Source organism: Macaca thibetana, chromosome 5, assembly GCF_024542745.1.
Source record: "Macaca thibetana thibetana isolate TM-01 chromosome 5, ASM2454274v1, whole genome shotgun sequence".
In the NCBI taxonomy this organism is placed as follows: domain Eukaryota; kingdom Metazoa; phylum Chordata; class Mammalia; order Primates; family Cercopithecidae; genus Macaca; species Macaca thibetana.
In genome coordinates, this window is record NC_065582.1 from 20,820,318 (window position 1) to 20,845,757 (window position 25,440).

The following is a 25,440-nucleotide window of genomic DNA, read 5'->3' on the forward strand; positions in this document are numbered from 1 at the left end:
ATGTATATGTATATGAACAGCCAGATGTATTATAGTGAATGGTGATGAAATTAAAATTTTTATTCCAAAAAACAGAAATAAGATGACTGGTATAAGCTATATTTAGAAATCATTGGATCTTTATTTTGTTAATATGCTGATGTATAGAAGCCATTTACACTTAACTAGGTAAATTCTTTAGTCTTCTCAGTTCTCCTTTGATTTAGTTTTTACATCTAGTGGTTCAAACGTTTGGAGAGGACGAGGTAGGGGTTCAGGCAGTCTTTGTGTGCCTGTTTTCCCAGGAGTTTCAGTATACAGACCCTAAAGAATTATCTGGGTTTATAGATCAGAAGGTAACAATTGCTCCATTGATTTTCAAAAGGCATGGAATCCTGTAGGCAGAACCCCATTAGGCTGTGCCCATAAAGGAACCAGCAGCTTTTCACTAGTGTACTTGTTGAAGGTTACCAGGCTTGATAGTACCAAATTTCAAAAGCTGGCAAAGTTAAGAAAAGAATAAGCAAAAGTAGCAACAATGGTCCAGTGACTTCGGCTTACTATTGTTTGGGCTTTTTGTAGACCAAGCATCAAAGGAAATTTTCTTCTGAAGGAATGATTTGAGATATAGTGCAGCTGAATTGTGTGTTGTGTTTAAGTTTCAGATTACAGAAACAATCACAAATTAATTCCTAGCAAGCAGCGTGACATTATAGCTACCCCCCTCAAAAGGCATTTGGATCCTTGTCCAAGTTCATACTTTAAAATGCTATTAATCTTAAAATTACATGCAATTGTTTCATTTTGTTTTTCTTTCCCTCCTCCCAAGGGTGATTACTTACCTGTTTGCTGAAAAGGTTGCTATGGCTTTAAGATTTTAAAGGAGAACAAGAGATGAATTTGTAGAAGCAGGCTTTCATAGCAGTTAGCCTGATGATTCTGCCCTGTGTGGATTCCATTAAAGTCTTGTTCTATGGATTTATGATTCTTTTTCTCTCCCACCTTCCATAGAAAGATGTAAATCAGTATTTTGTTCCCTTTTTTCCCTTTCTCTTTATGTTTTTCCTATACCAGACTTTGAATCCTCCTCTTCCGCCACCCCCTCTCCTGGCTGCCACTGTCCTTGCCTCCACACCACCAGGCGCCGCCGCTGCTGCTGCTGCTGCTGCTGGAATGGGACCAAGGCCCATGGCAGGATCCACTGACCAGATTGCACACTTACGGCCTCAGACTCGCCCCAGTGTGTAAGTGAGGGTGTCGTCTATTACTGCTTATGTGTTCATTTAAAACTAAGTCCAAACCTCAGAGGTCAAGAAGCACCTTTCTGACAGTGAGCTGATGACAGCGTTATGGCTCACCAAGCGGTCTGTGTCCTGCAGACTTCTACCTGGTCATGCATGTGACTAGGGAACTGCTGAGAGAAAATGAGTCTGATACATGAGCTTGCCAGGTAGCTGTCCCACTAGTGAAGAAGACCTTTCATAGTTTAGGGAAACACACTGTTTGCTTCTTTATAACATTATATGTGTATGAAACTGCCTCTTTTGTACAACTCCTGTTTGAACTTTTCATCTTTATTTTCATTTCTTGCATAAGAATACTAATAACAGAAAGGTATTCTGCACAAATCATATCTAGGTCTAGTTGGAGTATGAATGTAAAAAGTTTAAGGCCTTAGCAATGAGTATCCAGAAAAGTTTATCCTGTTGAGAGTTTATTTAGGGCAGAACACAGCCAGGTCTTTGTGGATCCTGCATTGTGTAATTTTATACACCAACAGTTTAGAGCACTGGTAAGAACTATAGGTTAATGTTGCCCGCATGGTTACCATGTGTTGGTGGGCACAGTCACCTTGCATCTTGGGGTTGTCTTGTACGTTTTCTGATCTGGACTTTGTTTTCCCTTGATTTTTTCAAATTTAGTCTTTTTCCCTAGAACTGAGCATACAAAAGCAGGTGTAGCTCAAGCCTCTAGGTTCAGCTTGTGTGTAGAAGCCAGCATGTTGTGCTCCCAGTGGGGTTTCATACTGTATGTTCTCATTTGGGGCTACTTCTCAAGCCTAACAAGTGCCATTTGAAGAGCACAGTTTCCCCTGTGGGTGCATAATCTCTGGTAGCAAGTTAGGCACTCTTGGAAACTGCATTAATTCTTTCACCCTATGCAAATACTATTTGGCGGGATAGTCACTTCCACACTGGGAGGAACAGGTGCTTAATCAGAAAGGCCTCTGCCTGCTTTTAAAATGTAGACAGCAAAACATTTTTCAATGGAGAATTGTCAATGCTACTTATAGATTAAAGGATTATACTTTCAGTTTACATTTGTACAAAATGTTCAACACTTTGTACCAAGGAAGAGTTTTGAGCATCTTGGGATTTGTCTGTTACTCAGCCTGAAACCAAATATTATTTTCTATTCTAGGTATGTTGCTATATATCCATACACTCCTCGGAAAGAGGATGAACTAGAGCTGAGAAAAGGGGAGATGTTTTTAGTGTTTGAGCGCTGCCAGGATGGCTGGTTCAAAGGGACATCCATGCATACCAGCAAGATAGGGGTTTTCCCTGGCAATTATGTGGCACCAGTCACAAGGTATGGTTTTGAATAAATTGTTTACTATGTTCTAAACAGAGAAGCTTTGTTCTTTTCCATGATTTTCAGCCTATCCAGATTCCTTTCCCATTATAATTGCCTGTTACATAGCCAAAGTTTTAAAAATCCATGTCTACATCTGCTAAAATCCCTTCTAACTCTAAAATTTTTAGCTTGCTTTTCACATGCATATATGTGCAATTACAGGTTTCTACCAGTAAATGTACCGGGTTTTAAGTTATTTGCTTTAATGTGAAAAGGTTCAACAGCACCATTTTCAGTATTTTTCTACTAGGAAAGGCGTAGTGTTGATACAAAGAAAAGCTAGTGTTAATACTTAGGTGTTTATATAATGCGTACTGTATGCCAGGCAGGCAGCTTTGTAAACGCTGATTCACCTTAATTCTTCGCTGCTGTTACATTGAGGCACAGAGATATCATACAGCTTGTCTGAGATCACATAGTGAAGAAGTGCTCAAACCTGAACCCTGGTGCTCTAGATTTCTATCTGTTTCATTAACTTGGTAATTACCTCTGAATTCTGACAATGAATTCTATCATATAGTCAGAAGTATAGCATAGACCCTTCTCAACTGAGGGCAGTTTTGCTCCCCAGGGAACATTTGACCATATCCAGAAATATTTTTGATTGTCATAACTGGAGGTTGGGGGTGCTACTGGCTTTAGTGGATAGAGGCTAAGAGTGAAACGTCCTATACATAGGACAGCCTCCCACAAAAAATAATCATAATCTGGCCTAAAATGTCACTGAGGTTGAGAAACCCTGTTACAGAGTAACAGAAGCTTTAGATATGCAAAAATTTATACATTTCATGTAAAGATAGTTCAACTTTTGGTCACTCAGGGAAGAACCTTGGAAATAGAATTAAATGACCTGTAATGAAATCAACACTGGGGAAGCCGTAGTTTTTGACCACCAGACATTTAATATACAGTCCAGGTTTAACTGCATTAAATCATTCCTCAAACCCCCTGATTTTAAACAAACAGCTTAATGAACTGACATGTTTGTCAGCTGTTGGCCTTGATTTATAGGTTGGCCAGCAGCCTAATCAAATGAAAATCACTATTGTTGCAGATGGTGACAGAATGTTAACTTTAATTTGACTTGCAAATTTTTAATCAATATAAACATTGTTTTATGTGTATGTTAAAATCTACATTCAGAATCCATCCCATCCAGAAAATGGCAGATAGAACCTCCCTGGTGCAAAATAATGATAATAATAGATAAGAGAAATGTGACAAATAACAAAAAAAATAAAGTGAATGAAGGAAAACATTTTTATAAAATACTTTTTATTAAAAATTTTTGTCAAAAACCAGTTATTAGAAGTCTCTCTGCTTGTATAGCCGGGTGCAGTGGCTCACACCTGTAATCCCAGCACTTCTGGAGGCCAAGGTAGGCGGATCATTGAGGTAAGGAGTTGATCACTTCAGGCCTGACCAACAAGATGAAACCCCATCTCTAACAAAAAAAAAAAAAAAACAAAAAACAAATATTAGCGGGGAATGGTGGCCTGTGCCTATAGACCCAGCTACTTTGGAGGTTGAGGCAGAAGAATCACTTGAACCTGGGAGGCAGAGGCTGCAGTGAACCGAGATCACGCCACTCAGTCCAGCCTGGGCGGCAGAGCAAGACTCCATCTCAAGGGGGGAAAAAAAAAAGTCTCTGTGCTTGTTTAACTCTAGAGGAACATGTGCTTACAGTAAATTCTGTCATTCACGGTAAATAATAAGGATGTTCAAGTTAAGGAAGTGTTTTCTTAGTAGAAAGTTACTATATACAGAATTGTTATCATTTAAATGAATTTGGAATATGAAAAAAATACATTACACAAAACTACACTGAGCTTAATTACATTCAGTGAGTAAATAGATGTTTAAAGTTGGCTATAACCCGGTACATGTGCAAATACAGGATGAATACAGAAGAGTTATGTCGCACTGGCCCTGCCTTCAAGGAACTTACCAAGTCAGCAGTATTTGATAAAGAATTTATTTAAAAATAAATACACCGGCCAGGTGCATTGGCTTACACCTGTAATCCCAGCACTTTGGGAGGGTGAGGTGGGCGGATCACCTGAGGTCTGGAATTCGAGACCAGCCTGGTCAACATAGGGAAACCCCACCTCTACTAAGAACAGAAGAAAGTAGCAGGGCATGGTGGCGCATGCCTGTACTCCTAGCTACTTGGGAGGCTTAGAAGAATCACTTGAACCTGGGAGACAGAGGGGTAAGCCAAGAGTGCGCCACTCCACTCCAGCTTGGGCAACAGAGTGAGACTCTGTCTCAAAAAATAGTAATAATAATAACATACCACATTTTGTAATCAAGGACCAAAGCATAAACAATTGTGGAGTTTAGAAACAGGATGAAAGAAGAAATCCACGTGAAACAATAGAATCGTAAGATCTTAAACCTGAATCTGAGGCAAGGCTTCTTGAACTGACAGCGTTCGTGCTGGGTCTTGAAACATAAATGAGATTACAATATGTCAAGAGAAGACGGAAAGGACATTCCACTAGTGCGTGTATATGTGTGCATGCATGTACACGGGCACATGTGTGATGTGGAGCTGGAGGCAAGTAGGAAGCCAGGAGACAGGAGCAAAGATGTGGAAATGGGAATATAGTCAGGGAATGATCCTAGCTTGCTCTGTAGATGAAGTGGGAGAATCCAGGGCCTTGAAAGTCAGCAGAGATATTTGGTCTTGTTATGGAAAGCTGAACGCAGTAACTGTATATTCTTGAGCAGAGTATGACGTGTGGTTTCTGGTGATTCAGAATATATTTCAAGACCTTTCTCTGTCTCAGAGCCATCGTTACTTTGAATTTTCTATTCTTAAACTTTATAAAAATAATTCATTCATTTTTTAAAATGTTCTGTGTTTAAAGCTCTGAGTCATTTTTCTTGCGTTTAATTGTTCTTTCCCTCATTTTGCTGATGGATCGGACTTTCCATTTATGTTTCTGTTTTGGCAGGGCGGTGACAAATGCTTCCCAAGCTAAAGTCCCTATGTCTACAGCTGGCCAGACTAGTCGGGGGGTGACCATGGTCAGTCCTTCCACGGCAGGAGGGCCTGCCCAGAAGCTCCAGGGAAATGGTGTGGCTGGGAGTCCCAGTGTTGTCCCCACGGCTGTGGTATCAGCAGCTCACATCCAGACAAGTCCTCAGGCCAAGGTCTTGTTGCACATGACTGGGCAAATGACAGTCAACCAGGCCCGCAATGCTGTGAGGACAGGTAAGGAGGAACCCAGGACAGAACATACCAGGATAAAAGGCTTACCTGCCTAATAGTAGATCTTTTATAACAGATGTTGAGAAATGTAGATGTAATTAAAATAATGAACAACATTAGGCACAGTCTACTCAGTGGAACCTTGTATCTATTTATTTGGGCTAAGCGTGTCCTGCATATTACTTCAAACCTGATGGGTAAATCTAAAATCTGAAAGAAATTAGGCTGATCCTAAGAATGTCAATAGTACTTGAAATTTTGATCTCTATAGTTGAAATCTTATGACTTCAAATCTCACTACTACCATTCATGTGACATTGTGTGATACTCTACTAACAAGTGTGCTGATTATTTCTGATTAACTTGAGCACAAGTCTACTTTGGATCCTATGGGATCTTAAACAGCTTTCATAGTTCTGTAGCACTGAAAACCTTCCCAAGAGTCTCGGGTAACTAATGGGATGAGGGGTAGACTAAGGGTTTGCGAGCTCTATCAGAAAAACATAAAGAAGGAAAATGATTAATAAGAAAAGGGAATGAATAATAGGAAAAGGACTAGAGGGAGACATGGCTTGACACTGTAGAATGCCATCAAAAACTGGCTCAGTGTGGCTAACACTGTGGAGGGGCTGTCTCCTAAGTAAAAGAACTGAGCTTCCAGGCACTCAGTAGACTCAAGGACTGACCTGGAAGGACAATAGATAGTGTCTAGGAATCCAGCTAAGATTAAGTGCTTTTAGGCTACCATCCATCCCATCTTTATTGTAATAAATATAGTAGCAGCCTTTTATCATGGTCTGATGCAGTGAAATGACTCATGTTTTGGTGAGCAGCATCTATTAGATAGTTGAATTTTGCTGTGTTCCCTCTTTCCATCTACTAGTTGCAGCGCACAACCAGGAGCGCCCCACGGCAGCAGTGACACCCATCCAGGTACAGAATGCCACCGGCCTCGGCCCTGCATCTGTGGGCCTGCCCCATCACTCGCTGGCCTCCCCACAACCTGCGCCTCCGATGCCAAGCTCAGCCACGCACACTGCTGCCATCAGTATCAGTCGAGCCAGTGCCCCTCTGGCCTGTGCAGCAGCTGCTCCGCTGACCTCCCAGAGCATCACCATTGCTTCTCTGGAGGCTGAGCCCAGTGGCCGGATAGTGACTGTTCTCCCTGGACTCCCCACGTCTCCTGACAGTGCTTCATCAGCTTGTGGGAACAGTTCAGCAACCAAACCAGACAAGGATGGCAAAGTAAGACCTTACTTACTTACTGTTTCTCTGCCTTACTTACTTCCCAGTTTTTTTCCTTATGTTGTGTCTGTCATTTTTAGCTAATGAGAAGAGTCATTGTTCAACAAACCCTCAGGTGCTCCCCACGTGTGAGTCACTATGCCAGGTGCTAGGAGTAGAGTGGGGAAGAAACGCAGGCACCACCCCATCCTCTTATCTGGAGCTCATGTTTCTCTGTGTTTAAACACCCACTAGTTGCCACGCCCTGTGCTGCAGGTTAGAAGGACCACAGTGAATGACACTTAGTCACTCCTCCATGTGCAGCTTAGTCTTGTGGAGGAATTTCCTTTTGCCTTTAGTTACTCATTCTTTCATCATTTTGCCGTCCTCAAGTCTTCCTGCTCAGTGAGTCTTGCTTGGTAAGAGTTCTGGTAAAAATATATATATGTGAGGGGGATGAAACTGTTGATCAAAAGTGTTATTTATGGATTTATTTTATCTATAGCAGTGGTCCCCAACCTTTTGGGCACCATAGACCAGTTTTGTTGAAGACTGTTTTTCCATGGACCCAGGGGTGGTGGCGGGGAAATGGTTTCAGAGTGATTCAAGCTCATTACATTAAGTGTGCACTTTATTTCTATTATTATTATACTGTACTATATAATGAAATACAATTCACCATAATGTAGAATTAGTGGGAGTCCTGAGTTTGTTTTCTTGCAACTACGTGGTCCCACCTGGGCGTGATGGTAGACGGTGACAGATCATCAGGCATTAGATTCTCATAGGAGTGTGCAGGCTACATCCCTCGCATGTGCAGTTCACAACAGGGTTCATGCTCCTGTGAGAATCTAATGCCCCTGCTGATCTGACAGGAGGCGGAGCTCAGGCAGTAATGCGAGTGATGGGGAGCAGCTGTAAATACAGATGAAGCCGCACTCGCTCACCTGCCGCTCACCCCCTGCCGTGCAGCCTGGTCCCTAACAGGCCACAGGCTAGTACTGGTCCATGGCCCAGTACATCTGACCTTAAGCAGCATGGTTCCTTGAGAGGTAAGACTTGAAATATAAGGAAACATTATTTTCTAAATCCATAGGTTGTTTTTTTTTTTTTAATGTCTCATTTGGGGCTGAATTTTAAAGAAAATATAGATGAAAAGTTATATTGGAAAGAATAACCTACGGTTGGGTTTAGAGACAGGTGATTGGAGGTAAGAGAAATTGAGAGTGGTTAAATGTAAAAAGAAAAAGAAGAGATGGTAACAGATCTGGATAATTTTATTGTCATCATTACTTTTTCCTCAATATTTTACACATTTCCCCTGAAGCTCTATACCAGTTCTGGGAAGTTTGAGGGAGGGTGATCATAGACTTTTGGCCACCTGGTTAAGTGGTAATGTATGTCATTCTATTTAAATGGTTAAGGGAGCCTGTAAATAGCGGTTTATAAGGAAATAAACTTTATGGCCTACTAAAAAGTTAATATTTAATTGTTGGGTTAACATGAGAGTTTTTGAAAAAGATTGGTATCTGTTCAGTGTTTATAATTAACTACATTAAACTTGCACTCAAGCCAATATGTTCAACTTTGTTAATATACTTATAAATAATTATTTTTACGGTTTAGATTTTAAGGCTTGGGGACAATGTGTCTCAGAGCCTGTGCCACTGATAAGAACAGGGACTCTTCAGCTGGGCCCTTCCAATGTAGAATTCACTTAACCTCTGAGGCTTTAAAGGTCCTTGTGATAGACAGAATAGTGACTCCCCAAGGATGTCCACCTCCTGATCCCTGGAACCTTTAAAGATGTTTCATTACATGGCCACAAGGACCTTGCAGGTGTTATTAAATTAAGAGCCCTTTGACGAGGGGGTTATCCTGAATTATCCAGGTGGGCCCAATGTAAACACAAGGATGTTCTTAAAAGGGAGGCAGGAAGCTCGGGGCCAGAGAAGGAGACGTGATGGTGAAGCAGAGGTAGGAATGATAGGAAAATGAGGCCACAGGCCAAGGAATACAGGAAGCCTCTAGAATCTGGAAAAAACAAGGGAACAGATTCTTCCCCAGCGGCTTCCAAAAGGAACCAGCCCTGCCAACACCTTGATTTTAGGACCGGATTTTTACCACAAAGTTTGAGTTAACCTGTTATAGCACCATCTAGTACAGGTCCTTACTGGTCATCCTGTGGAGCACCCTTCCCTGACAAACGGCCATGGCTTCTGCCTGGGTGCGTGCCCTATTGACCAAGCAGTGCCCTAGGCCAAGACTGCCCTGTGCCATCTTCAGTCAGCTGTAACTCAACTCAACCTTCCAACCATTGTTCTTTATTTTGAGGGCCCACATAGAAAATGCAGATCTCCTTTCTTCATGGTGCCCTGAGGTATTTGCAGGTTTGTCCCCTTGTGTCTTTTCTCTAATGCTATACTCTTGAAGTTTTATTTACCTAGTCCCCATATCACAGATTTCAAGTTTTCCCTTATGAACTCTCCTACCTCATTTAATGTTCCAAATCCACTAAAGAGACTTCTGGTTGATATAAATTTAGGAATTCCATGATTCTTGTCACTTAATCATGAATCTTCATGACTAGAGTGTCTTTATATACGTTTCTCCATCATATCTACAAGGATGTCCTGGGAGAAGTCACCAGATGCCACATTGATTTTACATCATCCTCCCATCCACAGAGTTCTCCCCATTGCCCCATCATTTCTGCAGTGACTTATTGTTAGCGGGTATCTCCTGGAAGAGTTTTATTTCCCTTTCTAAATGTTCATAAATCTTTTGTTTAATACTCTTTTAGAATTTCCCAGATGGTCTGCAAAGTGCTTTGTTGTCATGTGTTTGAAAATTGGGGCCGGGCGTGGTGGCTCACACCTGTAATCCCAGCCCTTTGGGAAGCCAAGGTCAGGAGTTTGAGACCAGCCTGGCCAACACAGTGAAACCCTGTCTCTACTAAAAATACAAAAATTAGCTGGGCATGGTGGCACATGCCTGTAATCCCAGCTACTCAGGAGGCTGAGGCTGGAGAATCGCTTGAACCAGGGAGTCAGAGGTTGCAGTGAGCCAAGATCACACCACTGCACTCCAGCCTGGGCAACAGAGTGAGACTGTCTCGGGGAAAAAAAAAGAAAATTGGGACTTGCACGTGCCCTTTCTTGCCTGTTCAGTTGACCCTCATTCCAGATTCACCAGACTATCAAAGGTTATTGGTTGCATTTCTGCTGCTATTTTTCTCTGTACACTGGAGTGAATTCAGCCTGTTAAGAGTAGTCATTTGATCTCTAAATCCCAACTCTTCACTCATTTCCCTCTTGTCAAAGTTTGTTCTTCCCTTCCAGTCTAAAGATTATCCTTCCCTTTCTTCTTGCCATCCAAGAACCATCATCCTCCACAGCAGGTCTGTGTCTTTCTTGTTCTTCTTGTTTCAAACATAACTTTAAAAGAGCTCTTAAAAAAATTTTTTTTGTCTTTAGCATTTTTGCAAGTTTAAGCTCATTCTGATCTTTAAGCCTTCTTGAATTGCTATGGGCCACGTTATGTTCTTTGTTATGGGCTCTTCTCTTGATCTTTTTGTACGTGCCCTTTAAAAATTTGAGCCATTAGGCTGCTCCCTGGGAGATCACATCAGTACCTTTAGATGCCTCTATGTTTTCATCTGCAGGGATGATTTGCAATTGTATGGTTAGAATTTCATTTTTGAGAGCCTTCCTATTCCTCTTGAAGCATCTTCCCTTTTGAGTTTCGGGTCATGCATATATTTTCTTTGAACATTTAAAAATCAATTCTTTTAAACTATAAAGTTCAAACCTGACTATCACCAGCCTCTTTTTCCATGCTTTATTCCAAGTTCTCGATACTTCTGCTTCATCAGCAGAACATCTCCACCTCTCTCTGGTTTCTGCCCTCCCTCTAGTTGATCAGAATTAGATCCAAAGTTGCAGTTTGCTCAACTTTCTGTGAGATTAAACTGTCAGCAAGGAAAAACTGTGTTAGAGATCCTAGTTTTAGTTGAGACTTACAGCAGATATCTAGGTATTTGATAACGTCCTCATTATTTCTCTTTCCTCATCATACTGTGAGCATCGTCATCCATTTACTTAAACCTATCAGCAATGCATGGTGCATCCCCCACATGATAGTGTGCCTACTGCCCCTCCTGTTCTCTGTACCCAGCTGCTCTGCAGTGGGCTACTGCTGCTGTTTCACAGAGAAATATAATTTTATAATGTACAGATGGGACTGACGCAGCTTCTCTTCTAACCGGCTACTCTTCGGAATAGTATTTTATTTGGAAGTCCTGTTGCACAAAGTCTCAGGGATCTCTAGACACTGCGTTTTTGTCCTTGTGTTAAAATCTCTAGCTAACTTTGGTGTCTGTACTCTGTGGTTTGATAAACAGGCATCTGAAACTCTGTTTCATCTCAGTTCTCTCTTGTTCGAAATCCTAGACCTTTTCTACCATTGTTATTCTTCCTTCTATGAGATCCCTAATATTTTCCACAGTCATCCGTATAACAACTTTATCTGGACATATTTCTAACTTCCTACTCAGTTCAAAGCCTTCATTATTTGATCAACTAATCTCCAGGAAAATGCGTTTCCAAATCTTTAAGAGATACTTATGTATATGTATATATGTTTTATTGGGTTTTCTTGTTATAAAAATATTAAGGCTGGGCACAGTGGCTCACACCTATAATCCCAAAAGTTTGGGAGACCAAGGTGGGCGGATCACTTGAGGCCGGAAGTACAAGATCACCCTCAGCAATTTAGCAAAACCCTATCTCTACCAAAAAAAAAAAAAATTATTTTTAATTAGCTGGGCATGGTGATATGTGCCTGTAGTCCTAGCTACTTAGGAGGCTGAGGTGGGAGGATGGCTTTAGCCCTGGAGGTCAAGGCTGCAGTGAGCTACGTTAATGCCACTGCCCTCCAGCCTGGGTGACAGAACTAGATCTCCCAGGCTGGAGTGCCGTGGTGTGATCTCGACTCACTGCAACCTCTGCCTCCCGGGTTCAAGTAATTTTACCACCTCAGCCTCCCAAGTAGGTGGGACAACAGGCATGCACCTCCACTCGCAGCTAACTTTCGTGTTTTTAGTAGAGACAGGGCTTCACCATGTTGGTGGTCTTGAACTCCTAGCCTCAAGTGATCCCCCTGCCTTGGCCTCCCAAAGTGTTAGGATTACAGGCATGAGCCACTGCGCCTGGCCTGAAAAAAATATTTTTGATTAGTACAGTTGTGTAATTGTTCTTAAGTTCTCTAAGTTCTAACCTTACTTTAGAAAAAGAGGAGGAACCACCTCTGATGCCAATGTCTACCCCAAGTGCTTCCATTTTCTACCCATGACTTCAAAATCTCCAGCGGTGCTTTGTAAGTCTCACCTGACACTGACATTGATTCCATATGAGTCAGCAGGAGTGAGTGTTGGTCAGCATGCACTCTGCCATATCCTAGATCCATTCCTAAAAGCCACCTTTCCTACAGGTGGGCCACACAAGGTCAACATTTAGTGTCTCAAATCCCCCACCCCCAAATTCCTGATGATTCTCCCTTAAGAAGCCAACCACAGATTTTCTTCAGTGTTTTAGAACCTTTCCTATTGTTCTTTTCATTTATTTATTTGTTTATTTTAAGAGATAGGGTCTTACCATGTTGCCCAAGCTAGTCTTGAACTCCTGGATTCAAGCAGTCCTTCCACCTCAGCCTCCCAAGTAACTGGGACTACAGGTTCACACCACTGCACCTGGCTTATTATTCTTGATTTTCTTATGCAGAGGTCCTATCTGGTTTTTAAATATTCATTTTATTTTCTGAACAGTTTTCTTGAAGTCTCTACTGATCATTTTTTTTCTTTCTTCCTTTATTATTAATTTTTTAAACGAGGTCTCATTCTGTCACCCAGGCTGGAGTGCAGTGGCGCAATCATACCTCACTGCAGCCTGAACTCCCAGTCTTAAGCGACCCTCCCAGCTGGGACTAAAGGCATGAGCCACCATACCTAGGTCATTTTATTTTGGTAGAGATGGGGTCTTGCTGTGTTGCCCAGGTGGCTCTCAAACTCCTGGGCTCAAGCAATACTCCTGCCTGGGCCTCCCAAAATGCTGGGATTACAGGTGTAAGCCACTGTGCCCAGCCTCTAGTGATGATTTTCTTTGTTCAAATGATTTTTTCTTCCTTTTCCCAGGTGTTTTTTTTTTTTTTTTTTTTTTTTTTTTTTTTTTTGCTACAGGGTATCCCTCTATCACCCAGGCTGGAGTGCAGTGGCATGTCATAGCTCACTGCAACTTCCACCTCCAGGCTCGAGCAACCCTCCCTCCCACCCCAGGCTCCTGAGTAGGTGGGACCACAGGCATGCACCACCACACCTGGCTTTTTTCTTTGTATTTTTGTAGAGGCAGGGTTTCCCTACATTGCCCAGGCTGATCTTGAACTCCTGGGCTCAAGTGATCCTCCTGCTTCAGCCTCCCAAAGTGCTAGAATTACAGGTGTGAGCCACTATGCCCAGCCTGAATGTAGTCTTTATTAATTCATTTAGTTTTCATTTCTGCTGTTGGTTTTTGAAAAAATAATGGTGCTCGTAGATGCTAAGTGTCTGAGTTTGCAAAATGATCTCTCTCAGGTGGAACATTATTCTGCTAACAGAAAAAATCAGAATATGCCATTGAAAGCATGGTTCCTTGGAACTAGGACAGCATCTTTTCTGTATTACCACCCCCACCCCTTACCCCTTGTGCCCTGCCATGATTCCTAATCCTCTGCCTTCTGCCCTGTGGGTAGTCAGCATCAGTTGATGATGATAAGACATCCCTTAGAAGTCATTAAAGCAAGCTGTATTTAATGTGTTTAATCATTTTAGATGAATTAAGTCATCTTTCTTCTTAATCACTTCAGAGGCTGTTCCCTGAGTGCCATTGAGTTATCTGATATTTTACTGAGTGCTCAGAACTGAGCTTTTAAGAAATGGCTTTAGCTATGGCTTGCTGAGATTGTAATTTATCAATGGACTTGATGTTCTCACTGGACCTTTGTGGGTCCGTGGACTAGCGTGTGCTTTCTTACATCATGGCAAGAATAGCTGGAAGTCGCAGCTGACTGCTACCTTAGAAGCGGAAGCTACTGGACGTTATTCTTTTGCACGTCATACCTTGGACTTCCAGACCTCAGGCTCTCTACAACAAATACGGAGCAGCATTGACAGGTGCTTAGTGAGACCACTTCATTGACCATAGGCTTTATTGAAAGGCTCATCGAAAGGCTTTATTGCCTCTGGATCTGGGGAATCCAACATATCCTTTATTTCCTTAGGCCTGGCGCTAGCTATATTTTTCCTCCCTTTCACTGGTCTCATCCTCTTCCAGTATTTTCTCAGCCTCTAAGCTTTAGTGGGTGTAGGGCCCTGCACTCAACACTGGGTGAGATACAGAGGTATATACAGCACTGTCACTGCACTTATGCAGGCAGTCCAAGTTTGTGAGGACATTCATTAGAATGCACATAGTAGCCCCACAGAAAATGTGGCATTGAATGAGTGAAGCGAAAGCGCATAAGATCAGCTGAGGACAGGCTATAAAGAGAAATGCAAAAGGATCATCCTCTACCCGGGAGAGTTGCAGGGTGGTGGGGATCAGCTGGCTCTGCTCATCTGTAGCCCAGATCAAGCAAGTACAGAAATGACTTTAGCACCCACTCCCACCCTGTTTTCCCATTTCTAGCCCACAGGCTCACATGTCCTTGAGCAGCATTAGGTAACTGGGGATTATGGTGCACTGTTCCTGGGATTCTTCCTCATAGTCTGATAAATTATTGCTTTTGTCTCCTTTTTTCTGCCATACTGTCTGTAATGGAACAATGTTGTTAGGGATTTAGATTCATTTTCCCAAGGAGTTTTTACTGAGTCTAAGCTATTATTCCCAAGAAAAATTCCTCAGCAGGTCCCTTATAATTTCTATTTCCCTGTTAGTGGGCCTTAATAATTCCAATTTGCCTACAGGGTTTTCTAAAGAAATAGTTATCTATGAAGTGTTTCATGTTCAAGCAGTGCTTCCATTCAGAGGACTTAATGATGTAGTTGACATCTTAGTAAAACAATTTAAAAGGATCATGTTAAGCTTGGCCATCAGAAAGAACATTCATGCTTAAGGTTTCAGAATGAAGGAGCCATCTCTTGACATCTGATTTTCCTAGCAGACCAAAGATAGAAAGTATCAAAAGAGACAAAAATTCAAGAGACGGCTTCTGTGGAATTGTGATGGTTGAAAAACAAACAAACAAAAAAACACACTTATTTGTATACTTGCTTGTGAAAGGAGAAATCAACTTGTTTCTAAGTATACCGAAGCTTTCCTTAAAATGGATGTCTAATCAAGGAGGTACTTGCAAGGGAAATGTGGTTTGACTTCTGTTTTATTAGCTTGTTACATTTAATCGAGGTGGCGACACGTGAGAAGTGGTTTAACTCTTAACTCTGATCACTGCCTGTAAGCGATAAGGCTCACGTCCATGCCTGTGGAATAAAGTGCTGTCATGTTTACATTTAATTCTGCATGCAGTCAGCTGTCTTACAGCAATTAGAGATAGGATAGGCAGAAGTTCAGGAAATTAAATCCATAATCTGAAATTTCCATTTTATCCTAAAATATCTACTAATGCTTTTACCAAACCCGGGATGTAAATTGGTGAGTTTTATTGTCTTACATCTTTTTTATCAGTTTGTCCTACTTCAACAGAATGTCCAAAACCAAACAAAAAATATATATTTAGCAGAAAGGGAGAAGGAGGAGAAGTAAAAGGTCAGGTTAGCACCACACACAAATTGGTGGCCAGATTATGAATAACCAATTATCAACAGAAATAATGTAAAAAGATCAAACCAAACATCGAAACCATAAGGCCCCATACACCTACTATGTACCCACAAAAATTAAAATTAAAAATTAAAAAGTAATAATGAACTATAGGGCCATTTTGATTATGCCAGCAATAGTACTGTCATTCTCCAACTAAGGCTCATTTTTTTTTCCAGAAAGAAAAAAAGGGTTTGTTGAAGTTGCTTTCTGGCGCCTCCACTAAACGGAAGCCCCGCATGTCTCCTCCAGCATCGCCAACCCTAGAAGTGGAGCTGGGCAGTGCAGAGCTTCCTCTCCAGGGAGCAGTGGGGCCCGAACTGCCACCAGGAGGTGGCCACGGCAGGGCAGGCTCTTGCCCTGTGGACGGGGATGGACCGGTCACAACTGCAGTGGCAGGAGCAGCCCTGGCCCAGGATGCTTTTCACAGGAAGGCAAGTTCCCTGGATTCCGCCGTCCCCATCGCTCCACCTCCTCGCCAGGCCTGTTCCTCCCTGGGTCCTGTCTTGAATGAGTCTAGACCTGTTGTTTGTGAAAGGTGAGTTCAACTTTGTTCCAGGAAAAAACTAAAAAATGAACAACAGGCTTTAGGCTGGAACGTTTATTGTGATATTTAAGATGTTTTGCCATATCTTCCTAACTTTTGAAACTGAGCTTATGAAAATAAGCACTGAATTTTTTTTCCCACTTGACACAACATACTCTGTTTTCCTTTTTCCTTTTTCCTTCCATGTTTCTTAATGGGTTGGTCCCCAGCCTTCCTTTTCCTTTATTTTCTCTACTCTACCATGCCAAAATTGTGTCCAGGTAAAAACTGTCAATCACTGGGAACTTGTTCATGGATTTACTTCTTTCTCGTTTCTATTCCATCGCCAGCAATCGCTCTTTTTTTTTTTTTAATCCTTTGCCTTTTTTATTAAAAGTTTACATTGTTTCCTGCTAGTTGTGAAGCAACTAGAGCAGGTGTGTCCAATCATTTGGCCTCCCTGGGCCACACTGAAGGAAGAATTGTCTTGGGCCACATATAAAATATACTCATATGACCGGGCATGGTGGCTCACACCTGTAATCCAGCAACATGGTAAAACCCTGTCTCTACTAAGATACAAAGAAATAGACGTGGTGGCGGGTCCCTGTAATCCCCGCTACTTGGGAGGCTGAGGCAGGAGAATCACTTGAACCCGGGAGGCAGAGGTTGTGGTGAATGGAGATTGTGCCATTGCACTCCAGCCTGGGTGACAGAGCAGGACTCCATCTCAAAAAAAAATTAAAAATAATAAATATATATATACACATATATTTATAGATACTGTTAAAAATATTTTACATTACATATATATATACACACACTAACATTAATGATAGCTGATGAGCTAAAAAAAAAAATCGCAAAAAAAATTTCACAATATTTTAAGAAAGTTTATGAATTTGTGTTGCACTGCATGCCCACAGGTTGAACAAGCTTCAATTAGAGAATTCTGTCAGCTAAGAGAACTCTCTTCTTTTTTTGAGACAGGGTCTTGCTCTGTTGCACAGGCTTCAGTGCAGTGGTGCAATCACAGCTCACTGTGGCCTCAACATCCTGGGCTCAAGTGATCCCCCCACCTCAGCTTCCTGAGTGGCTGGGACCGCAAGCCTGTGCCACCATTCCCAGCAATTTTTTATTTTGTATTTTTTTGTAAAGACGGGGTCTCCCATGTTGCCCAGGCTAGTCTTGAACTCCTGGACTCAAGCCATTCTCCTGCCCTGGCCTTCCAAAGTGCTGGGATTACAGGCATGAGCCACCATGCCTAGTGAAGAACTCTCTTCTTCTTCCTGAGCCAGAAGAGGATGGCTAAGTTCTCAGTCTCAGTTCTGACTCTCCTCCTGACCAAGTGACTTGATTCAGTTACACTCAGAGTAATAAGCCCTGTTTCAGTGATGCCAACCTTGAATAATTATACAAAAGGGAGCAGTTCTGTTTGATGCCCCACTGGGGTTCTAGGAATGTGTTAGGAAAGAAAATACATATTTAATGAGACAAATAGCTACTAGGATTATTTAAACTCAACAGTGAAGGACTATTCCTTACATTGGAAAGCATCATGAAGTATACTCAAAATAGTGGACTCTTTTTATATCACATATAAATATATAGTATTTGTCTTAAGTATTATCTGCTTTGTGGAGGTATTGCCTTTTTGGTAGCATTTTCTGTGTTGCTGACTTGAAATCTTACTATAAAGTGTTATGTTTTTAAATGCCTTAAATTCACTTTACCTCTGTATTTCAGATGAAGCCATAGGTATATTTGTATCCACCAAAACCTGAGGCCTGCATTCATATTTTTGGCACACTTTTTTACTTAAAAATAAACTAGGAAAAATGGAAAAGAGTAAATTTCAAACCTATGTAGATTAAGTACAAAACTTACAATTTTTTTTTTTTTCATATTTTTGGCACACTTTTTTACTTAAAAATAAACTAGGAAAAATGGAAAAGGGTAAATTTCAAACCTATGTAGATTAAATACAAAGCTTACAATTTATGATTTTTTTTTTTTTTTTTTTTTGCAAGGAGAGTCTCACTCTGTTGCCCAGGCTGGAGTGTAGTGGTGCAATCTCGGCTCACTGCAACCTCCACTTCCCGAGTTCAAGTGATTCTCCTGCCTCTGCCTCCTGAGTAGCTGTGATTGCAGGCGCACACATCATGCCTGGCTAATTTTTTGTGTTTTTAGTAGAGACGGGGTTTTGCCATGTTGGCCAGGCTGGTCTCGAACTCCTGAGCTCAGGCAATCCACCTGCCTTGGCCTCTCAAAGTGCTGGGATTACAGGCGTGAGCCACCAAGCCCAGCCACAATTTATGATATTTATTTTTATAGTGCTGTACAATAATTTTCTATAGTTCTAATCCACATAAAACCAGTTTTAAAATGAGCCATTACCCTAAAACAGTGTTCTCTCCCTACAAATGAAATCATTTTATCTTTCCTCTCATCTGTTGTGCTCTTGGTAAAGCTTTGAAATTTTGTCCAGAATTCCCTGAATCTTTTATTCTGAGAGTCAGCCTTTTTCCTGCTGTATTGGTCTGCTTTCCAGGGATAGCACCTTCTGTCCCTGGAGTTGGTCCAGTTACTTGTTTGCTTTCTCTTGGTCACAAAGCCTCCCTCCCTCCCTCCAGGCACTGATCTGCAGTTTTTCCTTCAAGCCCTGAGGGCGTCTGTCCTGTGTTCCCTCTCATTTGTGGTATTTGTGTGACTCTTTTGAGTGATGGTTCACTTTGCCCAGACTCTCCCTAGGCGCTGGCATGGGCACTGCAGCCTCCCTCCCCCTAATGCGTTCCTTTTCAGTTGCCAGATGTCCTCAGTCTCTGTGGCTTCTGCATTCCGGTCCCTTCCTCTTAGAGGAGCTCCCTTCTAACAGCAGGCTCCTGCTGTTCAGTTCATCTGAAAAGAAGGAATTGCTAGTGCACATAGGTGATGGCGTTTCAGGGGGCGGGGGATGCACATCAGATAGGAAACATAGAGAATTTAATGACAGGACAGATGGGTCCGGGCATGCTGGAATTCTTTGACAGGTTTTTTTGTATAACCATTTGAATTTTTACAAGTGGGAAAGGGGTCTTTGGAGAAGGTTTCTACTCAAGTTTATATTTTTATAATCTGTATGTTCGATGCAATATTAAATATAATAGCCAATCTGACCAACTTTTCATAGCCCTTGCTTTCATACAGTGATGGTAATAGTAGTTATTTACCTTGGATTCTTAGATCTGCCTCACAGTAAAAATAGCTGGAAAAATGTGTGGAAACGTATAGGAGAATGTTATATTATTCACTGTGAATGAAATTTTTTGATTAATTAAAAGCCACCAAGTATAGAATTTAGGGATTACTTGTTTTCATATTTTAACACAATAAATTTCATTTTTATTTTAAATTATTTATTTCAACACAATAAAAAGTGCTCAGTGGTGAAAATGAAGGAAAGATTAACTTTTATATCAGTATGATTGAGAAAACATTTCAGGATCTAGGAATAATCCTTGATTTACAATACAAGCATCAACAACTCTTGCCCTGGCGAAATACAGAAGGAGGCCAGGGTTCTTTTGGTAGAAATTCTACCAACTGATAGAATTTCATAGAAGTATTTTTCAATTTATATTATTGCGACACTATGAGATAGAATTCATCTACAGATTATAGTGAGAACAAGCATAAAATTTCCTCTCAGACCATGACCCTATCTCATATATCTAAAGTAAAAGAACGTGCCAGGCACGGTGGCTCACGCCTATAATCCCAGCACTTTGGGAGGCCGAGGTGGGTGGATCACGAGGTCAGGAGTTAAAGACCAGCCTGGCCAAGATGGTGAAACCCTTTCTCTACTAAAAATGCAAAAAAAAATAGCCAGGTGTGGTGGCAGTCACCTGTAATCCCAGCTACTCGGGAGGCTGAGGCAGAGAAATGCTTGAACCCAGGAGGCAGAGGTTGCAGTGAGCCACAATCGCACCACTGCACTCCATCCAGCCTGGGTGACAGAGCGAGACTCCATCTCAAAAAAAAAAGAATGTGACTGGGGCAGCCGGTGCTGTCAATGGAAAGAGGCAACCACGTGATATAAAGACTTAAGCAATCTCATAATAAGAAAGGATGAACCTTGAAGTGTGTTGACAGGTCTTGGTGTCAGCAGAAAGAATTCTCTGAGGAACAAAAGGATTCTTCTGTGTTTGTTAGAGAGACTGAAGAAAACAAGCAAGAAATAGCGCTATATCCTGGAGGCAGAAAATGTATAATTGATGACAGCAGAAATAATAGAACAAATATTTTAGGCTCTATTTCAGAAGGATTGAGAAAAAATAATTAGGAAATTGCAAAGAGAAGGTGGAAAGAAAATATTTCAGAAGGGATGGCAAATAAAAGAAAGTATGTGACAGGTTTACTTTTCTTCCAAAGAAAAATAATAAATATATATATAAAGAGTTCAGGGAGACACAGCAAGTCACCTTTATCTGTGTGTATTTTTAAATTTAGGAATTAAACTGAGAACCACATACCTATAAGCTTATCTCCTAAATTGAAAAAAAAAAAAAAAAAAAAAACAAAAAAACCTATGTATGATCTTTGATCAGGGATTAAGCTAGAACACTTGGAAACATACAAATTGGATAGAGATAGATTTACAGAAAGGCAGCTGGGCTTAACCAGCATGATTAATTTCTTTGAATCACTGACAGTGAACCCACTGGGTGAAGCAATGGACGTAATTTACTTGGTCTTGGAGCAAGCTACAAAGGGAACTAGTATGGTTTTGCCAGTGAAATACTTAATTGAATATTAGATTGCTGTGGCAACTGGCAGAAAGCAGTAAGTGGTTACTCACCCAGGTCAGAGTGATGGACTGAGTGCCTCCCAGAGCAACATGGAAGCTAATTTGGGCTATACCAGGGGCGATTAGAAATGAAAATGTATGCACTACAGAGAACACCAGAGAGGCCAGAAAAATAAAGGAAGCAGGAAATGTGTACTAATAAAAGACTGCAAATGCCCATTCAGATGGAAGCTAAAATACCATAGCACTGGAAGTGTGTGGAGTTTCTTTATATTGCAAGACTCTGTTTCTTGAACTCTACCTTGGCAGTTATCACCAAAAGTTAAGGTCACACAGGCACCAAGAGGCAGAGGTCATTCAGGACCAGTCTGTGAGCCACTCTGGTCACCCCGTAATGCCTCCACAGTGCTTTGTTCAAAGGGAACAGGGTGCTTTCCAACCAAGGTACCAGTCAGCTTTATACATTTTTCCTTTTTTTCTTTTTTTTTTTTTTTTCCTTTTTTTTAAACAAAAAATTTTGTTCATTCATATATCTTATTTATTTAATTGTAAAGTATACATGAAAATTTACTATTTTTTCAAGTGTACAATTCAGTGGCATTAAGTACATTCATGTCATACAACCATTCACTGCTATCCATTTCTAGAACTTTTTCTCATCCTCAACTGAATCTGTACTCATTAAGCACTAAATCTTCATTCCCCCTCCTCCAGGCCCTGCAACCACCCTTCTACTTGCTGTCCTCATAAGTGACTTCTGGGCACCTCAAAAGTGGAATCATAAGATAGTCATCCTTCTTTGTGAATGCAGCTTATTTCACTTAGCATAACGTTTGCAAGGTTCATCCCTGTTGTAGCACGTGTCAGAATTTCATTCCTTTTTAAGGAGCTTTGTATATTTTAAGAAATAGTTTTTCTATACTATTAGGCCTTTTCTTTTTGCCACTTGACATGCTTATTAAGAATTAAACGTACTATGCTAAGTACTATGAGGCATATAAAGTGAATTTAGCATCATCTCACCCTTCAAGCAGCTTATGGTTTGGTAGAATAAACGAGACAGGGACACAGATGGTAATAATACAATGTAGACTGTGCTAAGTGCCGTAAGACATATACATGGAGGCCTCTGGGATTTAGTCAGGCATGAAATTGCCTCCAGCCATGGGGCTGGAGATTTCACAGGGGAGAACTGGAGCCAGGCTTTGAGAGAATGATAGAGTATGGATGGGAGAGAGACTGTCAAAGGAAATTCCCACTGGAAGGAACTGCATGAGCCACGGTATGGCGTGGGGGAAGTAAAGGCCCTGTATAGGGGACATGTTCAGGCTTAGGGGAGTGTCTGGGACTTTGGTGGTGATAATAGTAGCTACAGCTGTGTAAAAAGAGATTAAGTCCTGATCACCAAGGGCTTCGCATACCAGGCTGAGGATTAACCTTGCTCACAGGCGTTGTAAAGCTGTTAATGATTTTTTGGCAGTGGGTAGCTGCAAATAGAGTTGCCACTTAAGAATATTAGTATGTGAGCGCTGCATAGACTGGGTTGGGGACAGGAAGAGACTTTGAAGCAAGAAAGACAGGTAGATATTTGACCAGGTGGATGCCGGGCACAGTGGCTTACACCTGTAATCCCAGCATTTTGGGAGGCCAAGCAGGTGGATCACCAGGTCAGGAGTTAGAGACCAGCCTGGCCAATATGTTGAAACCTTGCCTCTATTAAAAATACAAAAATTAGTCGGGCGAGGTGGCACACGCCCGTAATTCCAGCTACTCAGGAGGCTGAGGCAGGAAAATCGCTTGAACCCAGGAGGCAGAGGTTGCAGTGAGCCGAGATCATGCCATTGCACTCCAGCCTGGACAACAAGAGCAAAACTCCATCTTAAAAATAAATAAAAATTGTTTTAAAAAAAAGATATTTGGCCGGGCGCGGTGGCTCAAGCCTGTAATCCCAGCACTTTGGGAGGCCGAGACGGGCGGATCACGAGGTCAGGAGATCGAGACCACCCTGGCTGACACGGTGAAACCCCGTCTCTGCTAAAAAATACAAAAAACTAGCCGGCGAGGTGGCGGGCGCCTGTAGTCCCAGCTACTCGGGAGGCTGAGGCAGGAGAATGGCGTGAACCCGGGAGGCGGAGCTTGCAGTGAGCTGAGATCCGGCCACTGCACTCCACCCTGGGCGGCAGAGCGAGACTCCGTCTCAAAAAAAAAAAAAAAAAATATTTGACCAGGTGGAAGGTAATGAGGTCATCAACCAGGATAGTGACAGTGACAATGAAGATGAGTGGATGGGGTGCAGATTTTGAAGGTAGATCAGCAGGTCCCATGTAGGTCATAGGAGAGGAGAGTATTAATTGACTCCTGAGGTTCAGAACTTCCCCAAACCCCTGTTCATATAGAGAAAAGCATAATCCGAGTGAGGCAGAAGGTGGAGCAGCAGATGTAAAGGGCCTCTGCAGCTGTGTGTCACATCTGTTGGTTGGTCTGTAAATGTTCTACTTGGCAAAGCCTTTCAATGCCTGAAATAGTTGGCCAGTTATGCGCAGTATTTGGCCTTACAAATCTGTATGAGAAAACTGCACACCACCTCACAAGGCTCAAGATCAGGACCTGAGCTGGAAGATTTCTAAGTAGAGTCTATTACTCCTGCACCTGGTAGTCTTCATACGATCAAGACTGTGTCACAGTTTCCATTATGCACATAGTTTCTCATTCCACCCGCCCCCACCGAGGTTTATAAAACTTAGCAATGAAAATTTGCTCCCGCTGGGAACTTGGCAGGAAGAGTATGTTCTTAGCCCAGCAGCAGTTCTAGTTCAAATTTTTTTTTTTACAAAATTGGTTTAGTGCATTTTATAAAATGCATATATTAATCTAATTCACTTCAAGTTTTTCAATAACCATTTTATTCCATTTCACCTTTAAGGCAGCTCACGGAGAACAAGTAGGGAATATATCTCATGAGAAATCTACTCTGAGTATGTTCTGAGGCACTTGCACATTTTTTCCCAGAATTATAAAACTTTGCCTTAAATTTTTAACTTACGCCACATGGCATCTACATCATTGCTTTTTCCATGGATTTTTAGCATGTTGACATTAGACTTGAGAAACGTCATCTGGATCCTTCTTTCAGATAAATTCATGATGCAATTATTTGTCTTGCTTATAAAGGTGTCAGAGGGCCAGGTGTAGCTGCTGATGTCTGTAATCCCAGCAATTTATGGGGCTGAGGCTGGAAGATTGCTTGAGCCCAGGAGTTCAAGACTAGCCTGGGCCATATAGTGAGATGCCATCTCTATGAAAAGTAAAAAGATTAGCCAGGTTTGGTGGCACACACCTGTAGTCCCAGCTGGAAGGCTGACGTAGGAAGATCAGTTAAGCCTGGGAGGTCAAGGCTATAGTGAGCTGTGATTGCATCACTGCACACCAGCCTGGGCAACAAAGCAAGGCTGTCTCAAAATAAAATAAAGATATCAAAGAAGGGATTCGAAAACCCTAACTGTGTCGATCTAAAGTTTGTCAGATTTCATTTTCAGGAAATGCTTTAGGTTGTGGCCTGAGTTCGTTTCCTTGTTAGAGATGTCCAGCAACTGACTGGCTCATCCTTCAGCTCCTTGAGGGGCCAGGCCTCTGCCTACTCTTGTCTAAGCCATATGATCATCATGGGAGCTAATATTTTAGGGTAGAACTCTTGGCCAGACACCGTACAAAGAGCATCATACTTGTTTAACTCATTACAGTCCTATTCTACAGATGAGGAAACAGACTGAGAGCTGAGATAACTGGCCCAAAGTTAAGCTGCTCTAACTGACCTTAAAGGCTGTGTCAATCCTTAGGCCAGTGTTTCTCCCACAGTGCCATGCTTCCTTCCTCATTCCATGCTTGATCAAACCCCAGCCTTGTGGTCTATGAATATTCATGTTTGAATGAGCTGAACCTTTCTCAGATATAAGCCAACTTCCGTACTGTGCTTTTGCTTCATATCTTGGATAGTAATTTGGTCCCTGTGCCAAAGGAGCTCAGGTTGTTCAAGCAGCCACTTACCCTTTGCAGAGATGTGTTTTTTTAGTTATAGTCTGGGAGTCTTGCTGTGGTCTTTCTTAAATGGATTTTGGTTTTTATGGAATGGGAATTGGTGAAAGGAGCAGGCTGTAATGGGTTTCAGAAGTTTGGGGACAGTTGTGTAGAATTTGTTCTGCCTATCATTTTGAAGCCATAACAT

At 41.7% G+C, this 25,440-nt stretch overlaps 1 protein-coding gene across 1 annotated transcript in view; it reads left to right on the forward strand.

Annotated features, from left to right (window-relative positions):
* Window positions 1–25,440, forward strand: part of SH3RF1 (SH3 domain containing ring finger 1) — a 176,716-nt gene that overhangs the window by 147,149 nt on the left and 4,127 nt on the right. Inside the window, exons 7-11 of the mRNA XM_050791728.1 lie at window positions 1,054–1,223; window positions 2,401–2,571; window positions 5,577–5,836; window positions 6,717–7,078; window positions 16,086–16,444. Of these exons, the coding sequence (XP_050647685.1) occupies window positions 1,054–1,223; window positions 2,401–2,571; window positions 5,577–5,836; window positions 6,717–7,078; window positions 16,086–16,444 (1,322 nt within the window). The remainder of the gene's footprint in view (window positions 1–1,053; window positions 1,224–2,400; window positions 2,572–5,576; window positions 5,837–6,716; window positions 7,079–16,085; window positions 16,445–25,440) is intronic.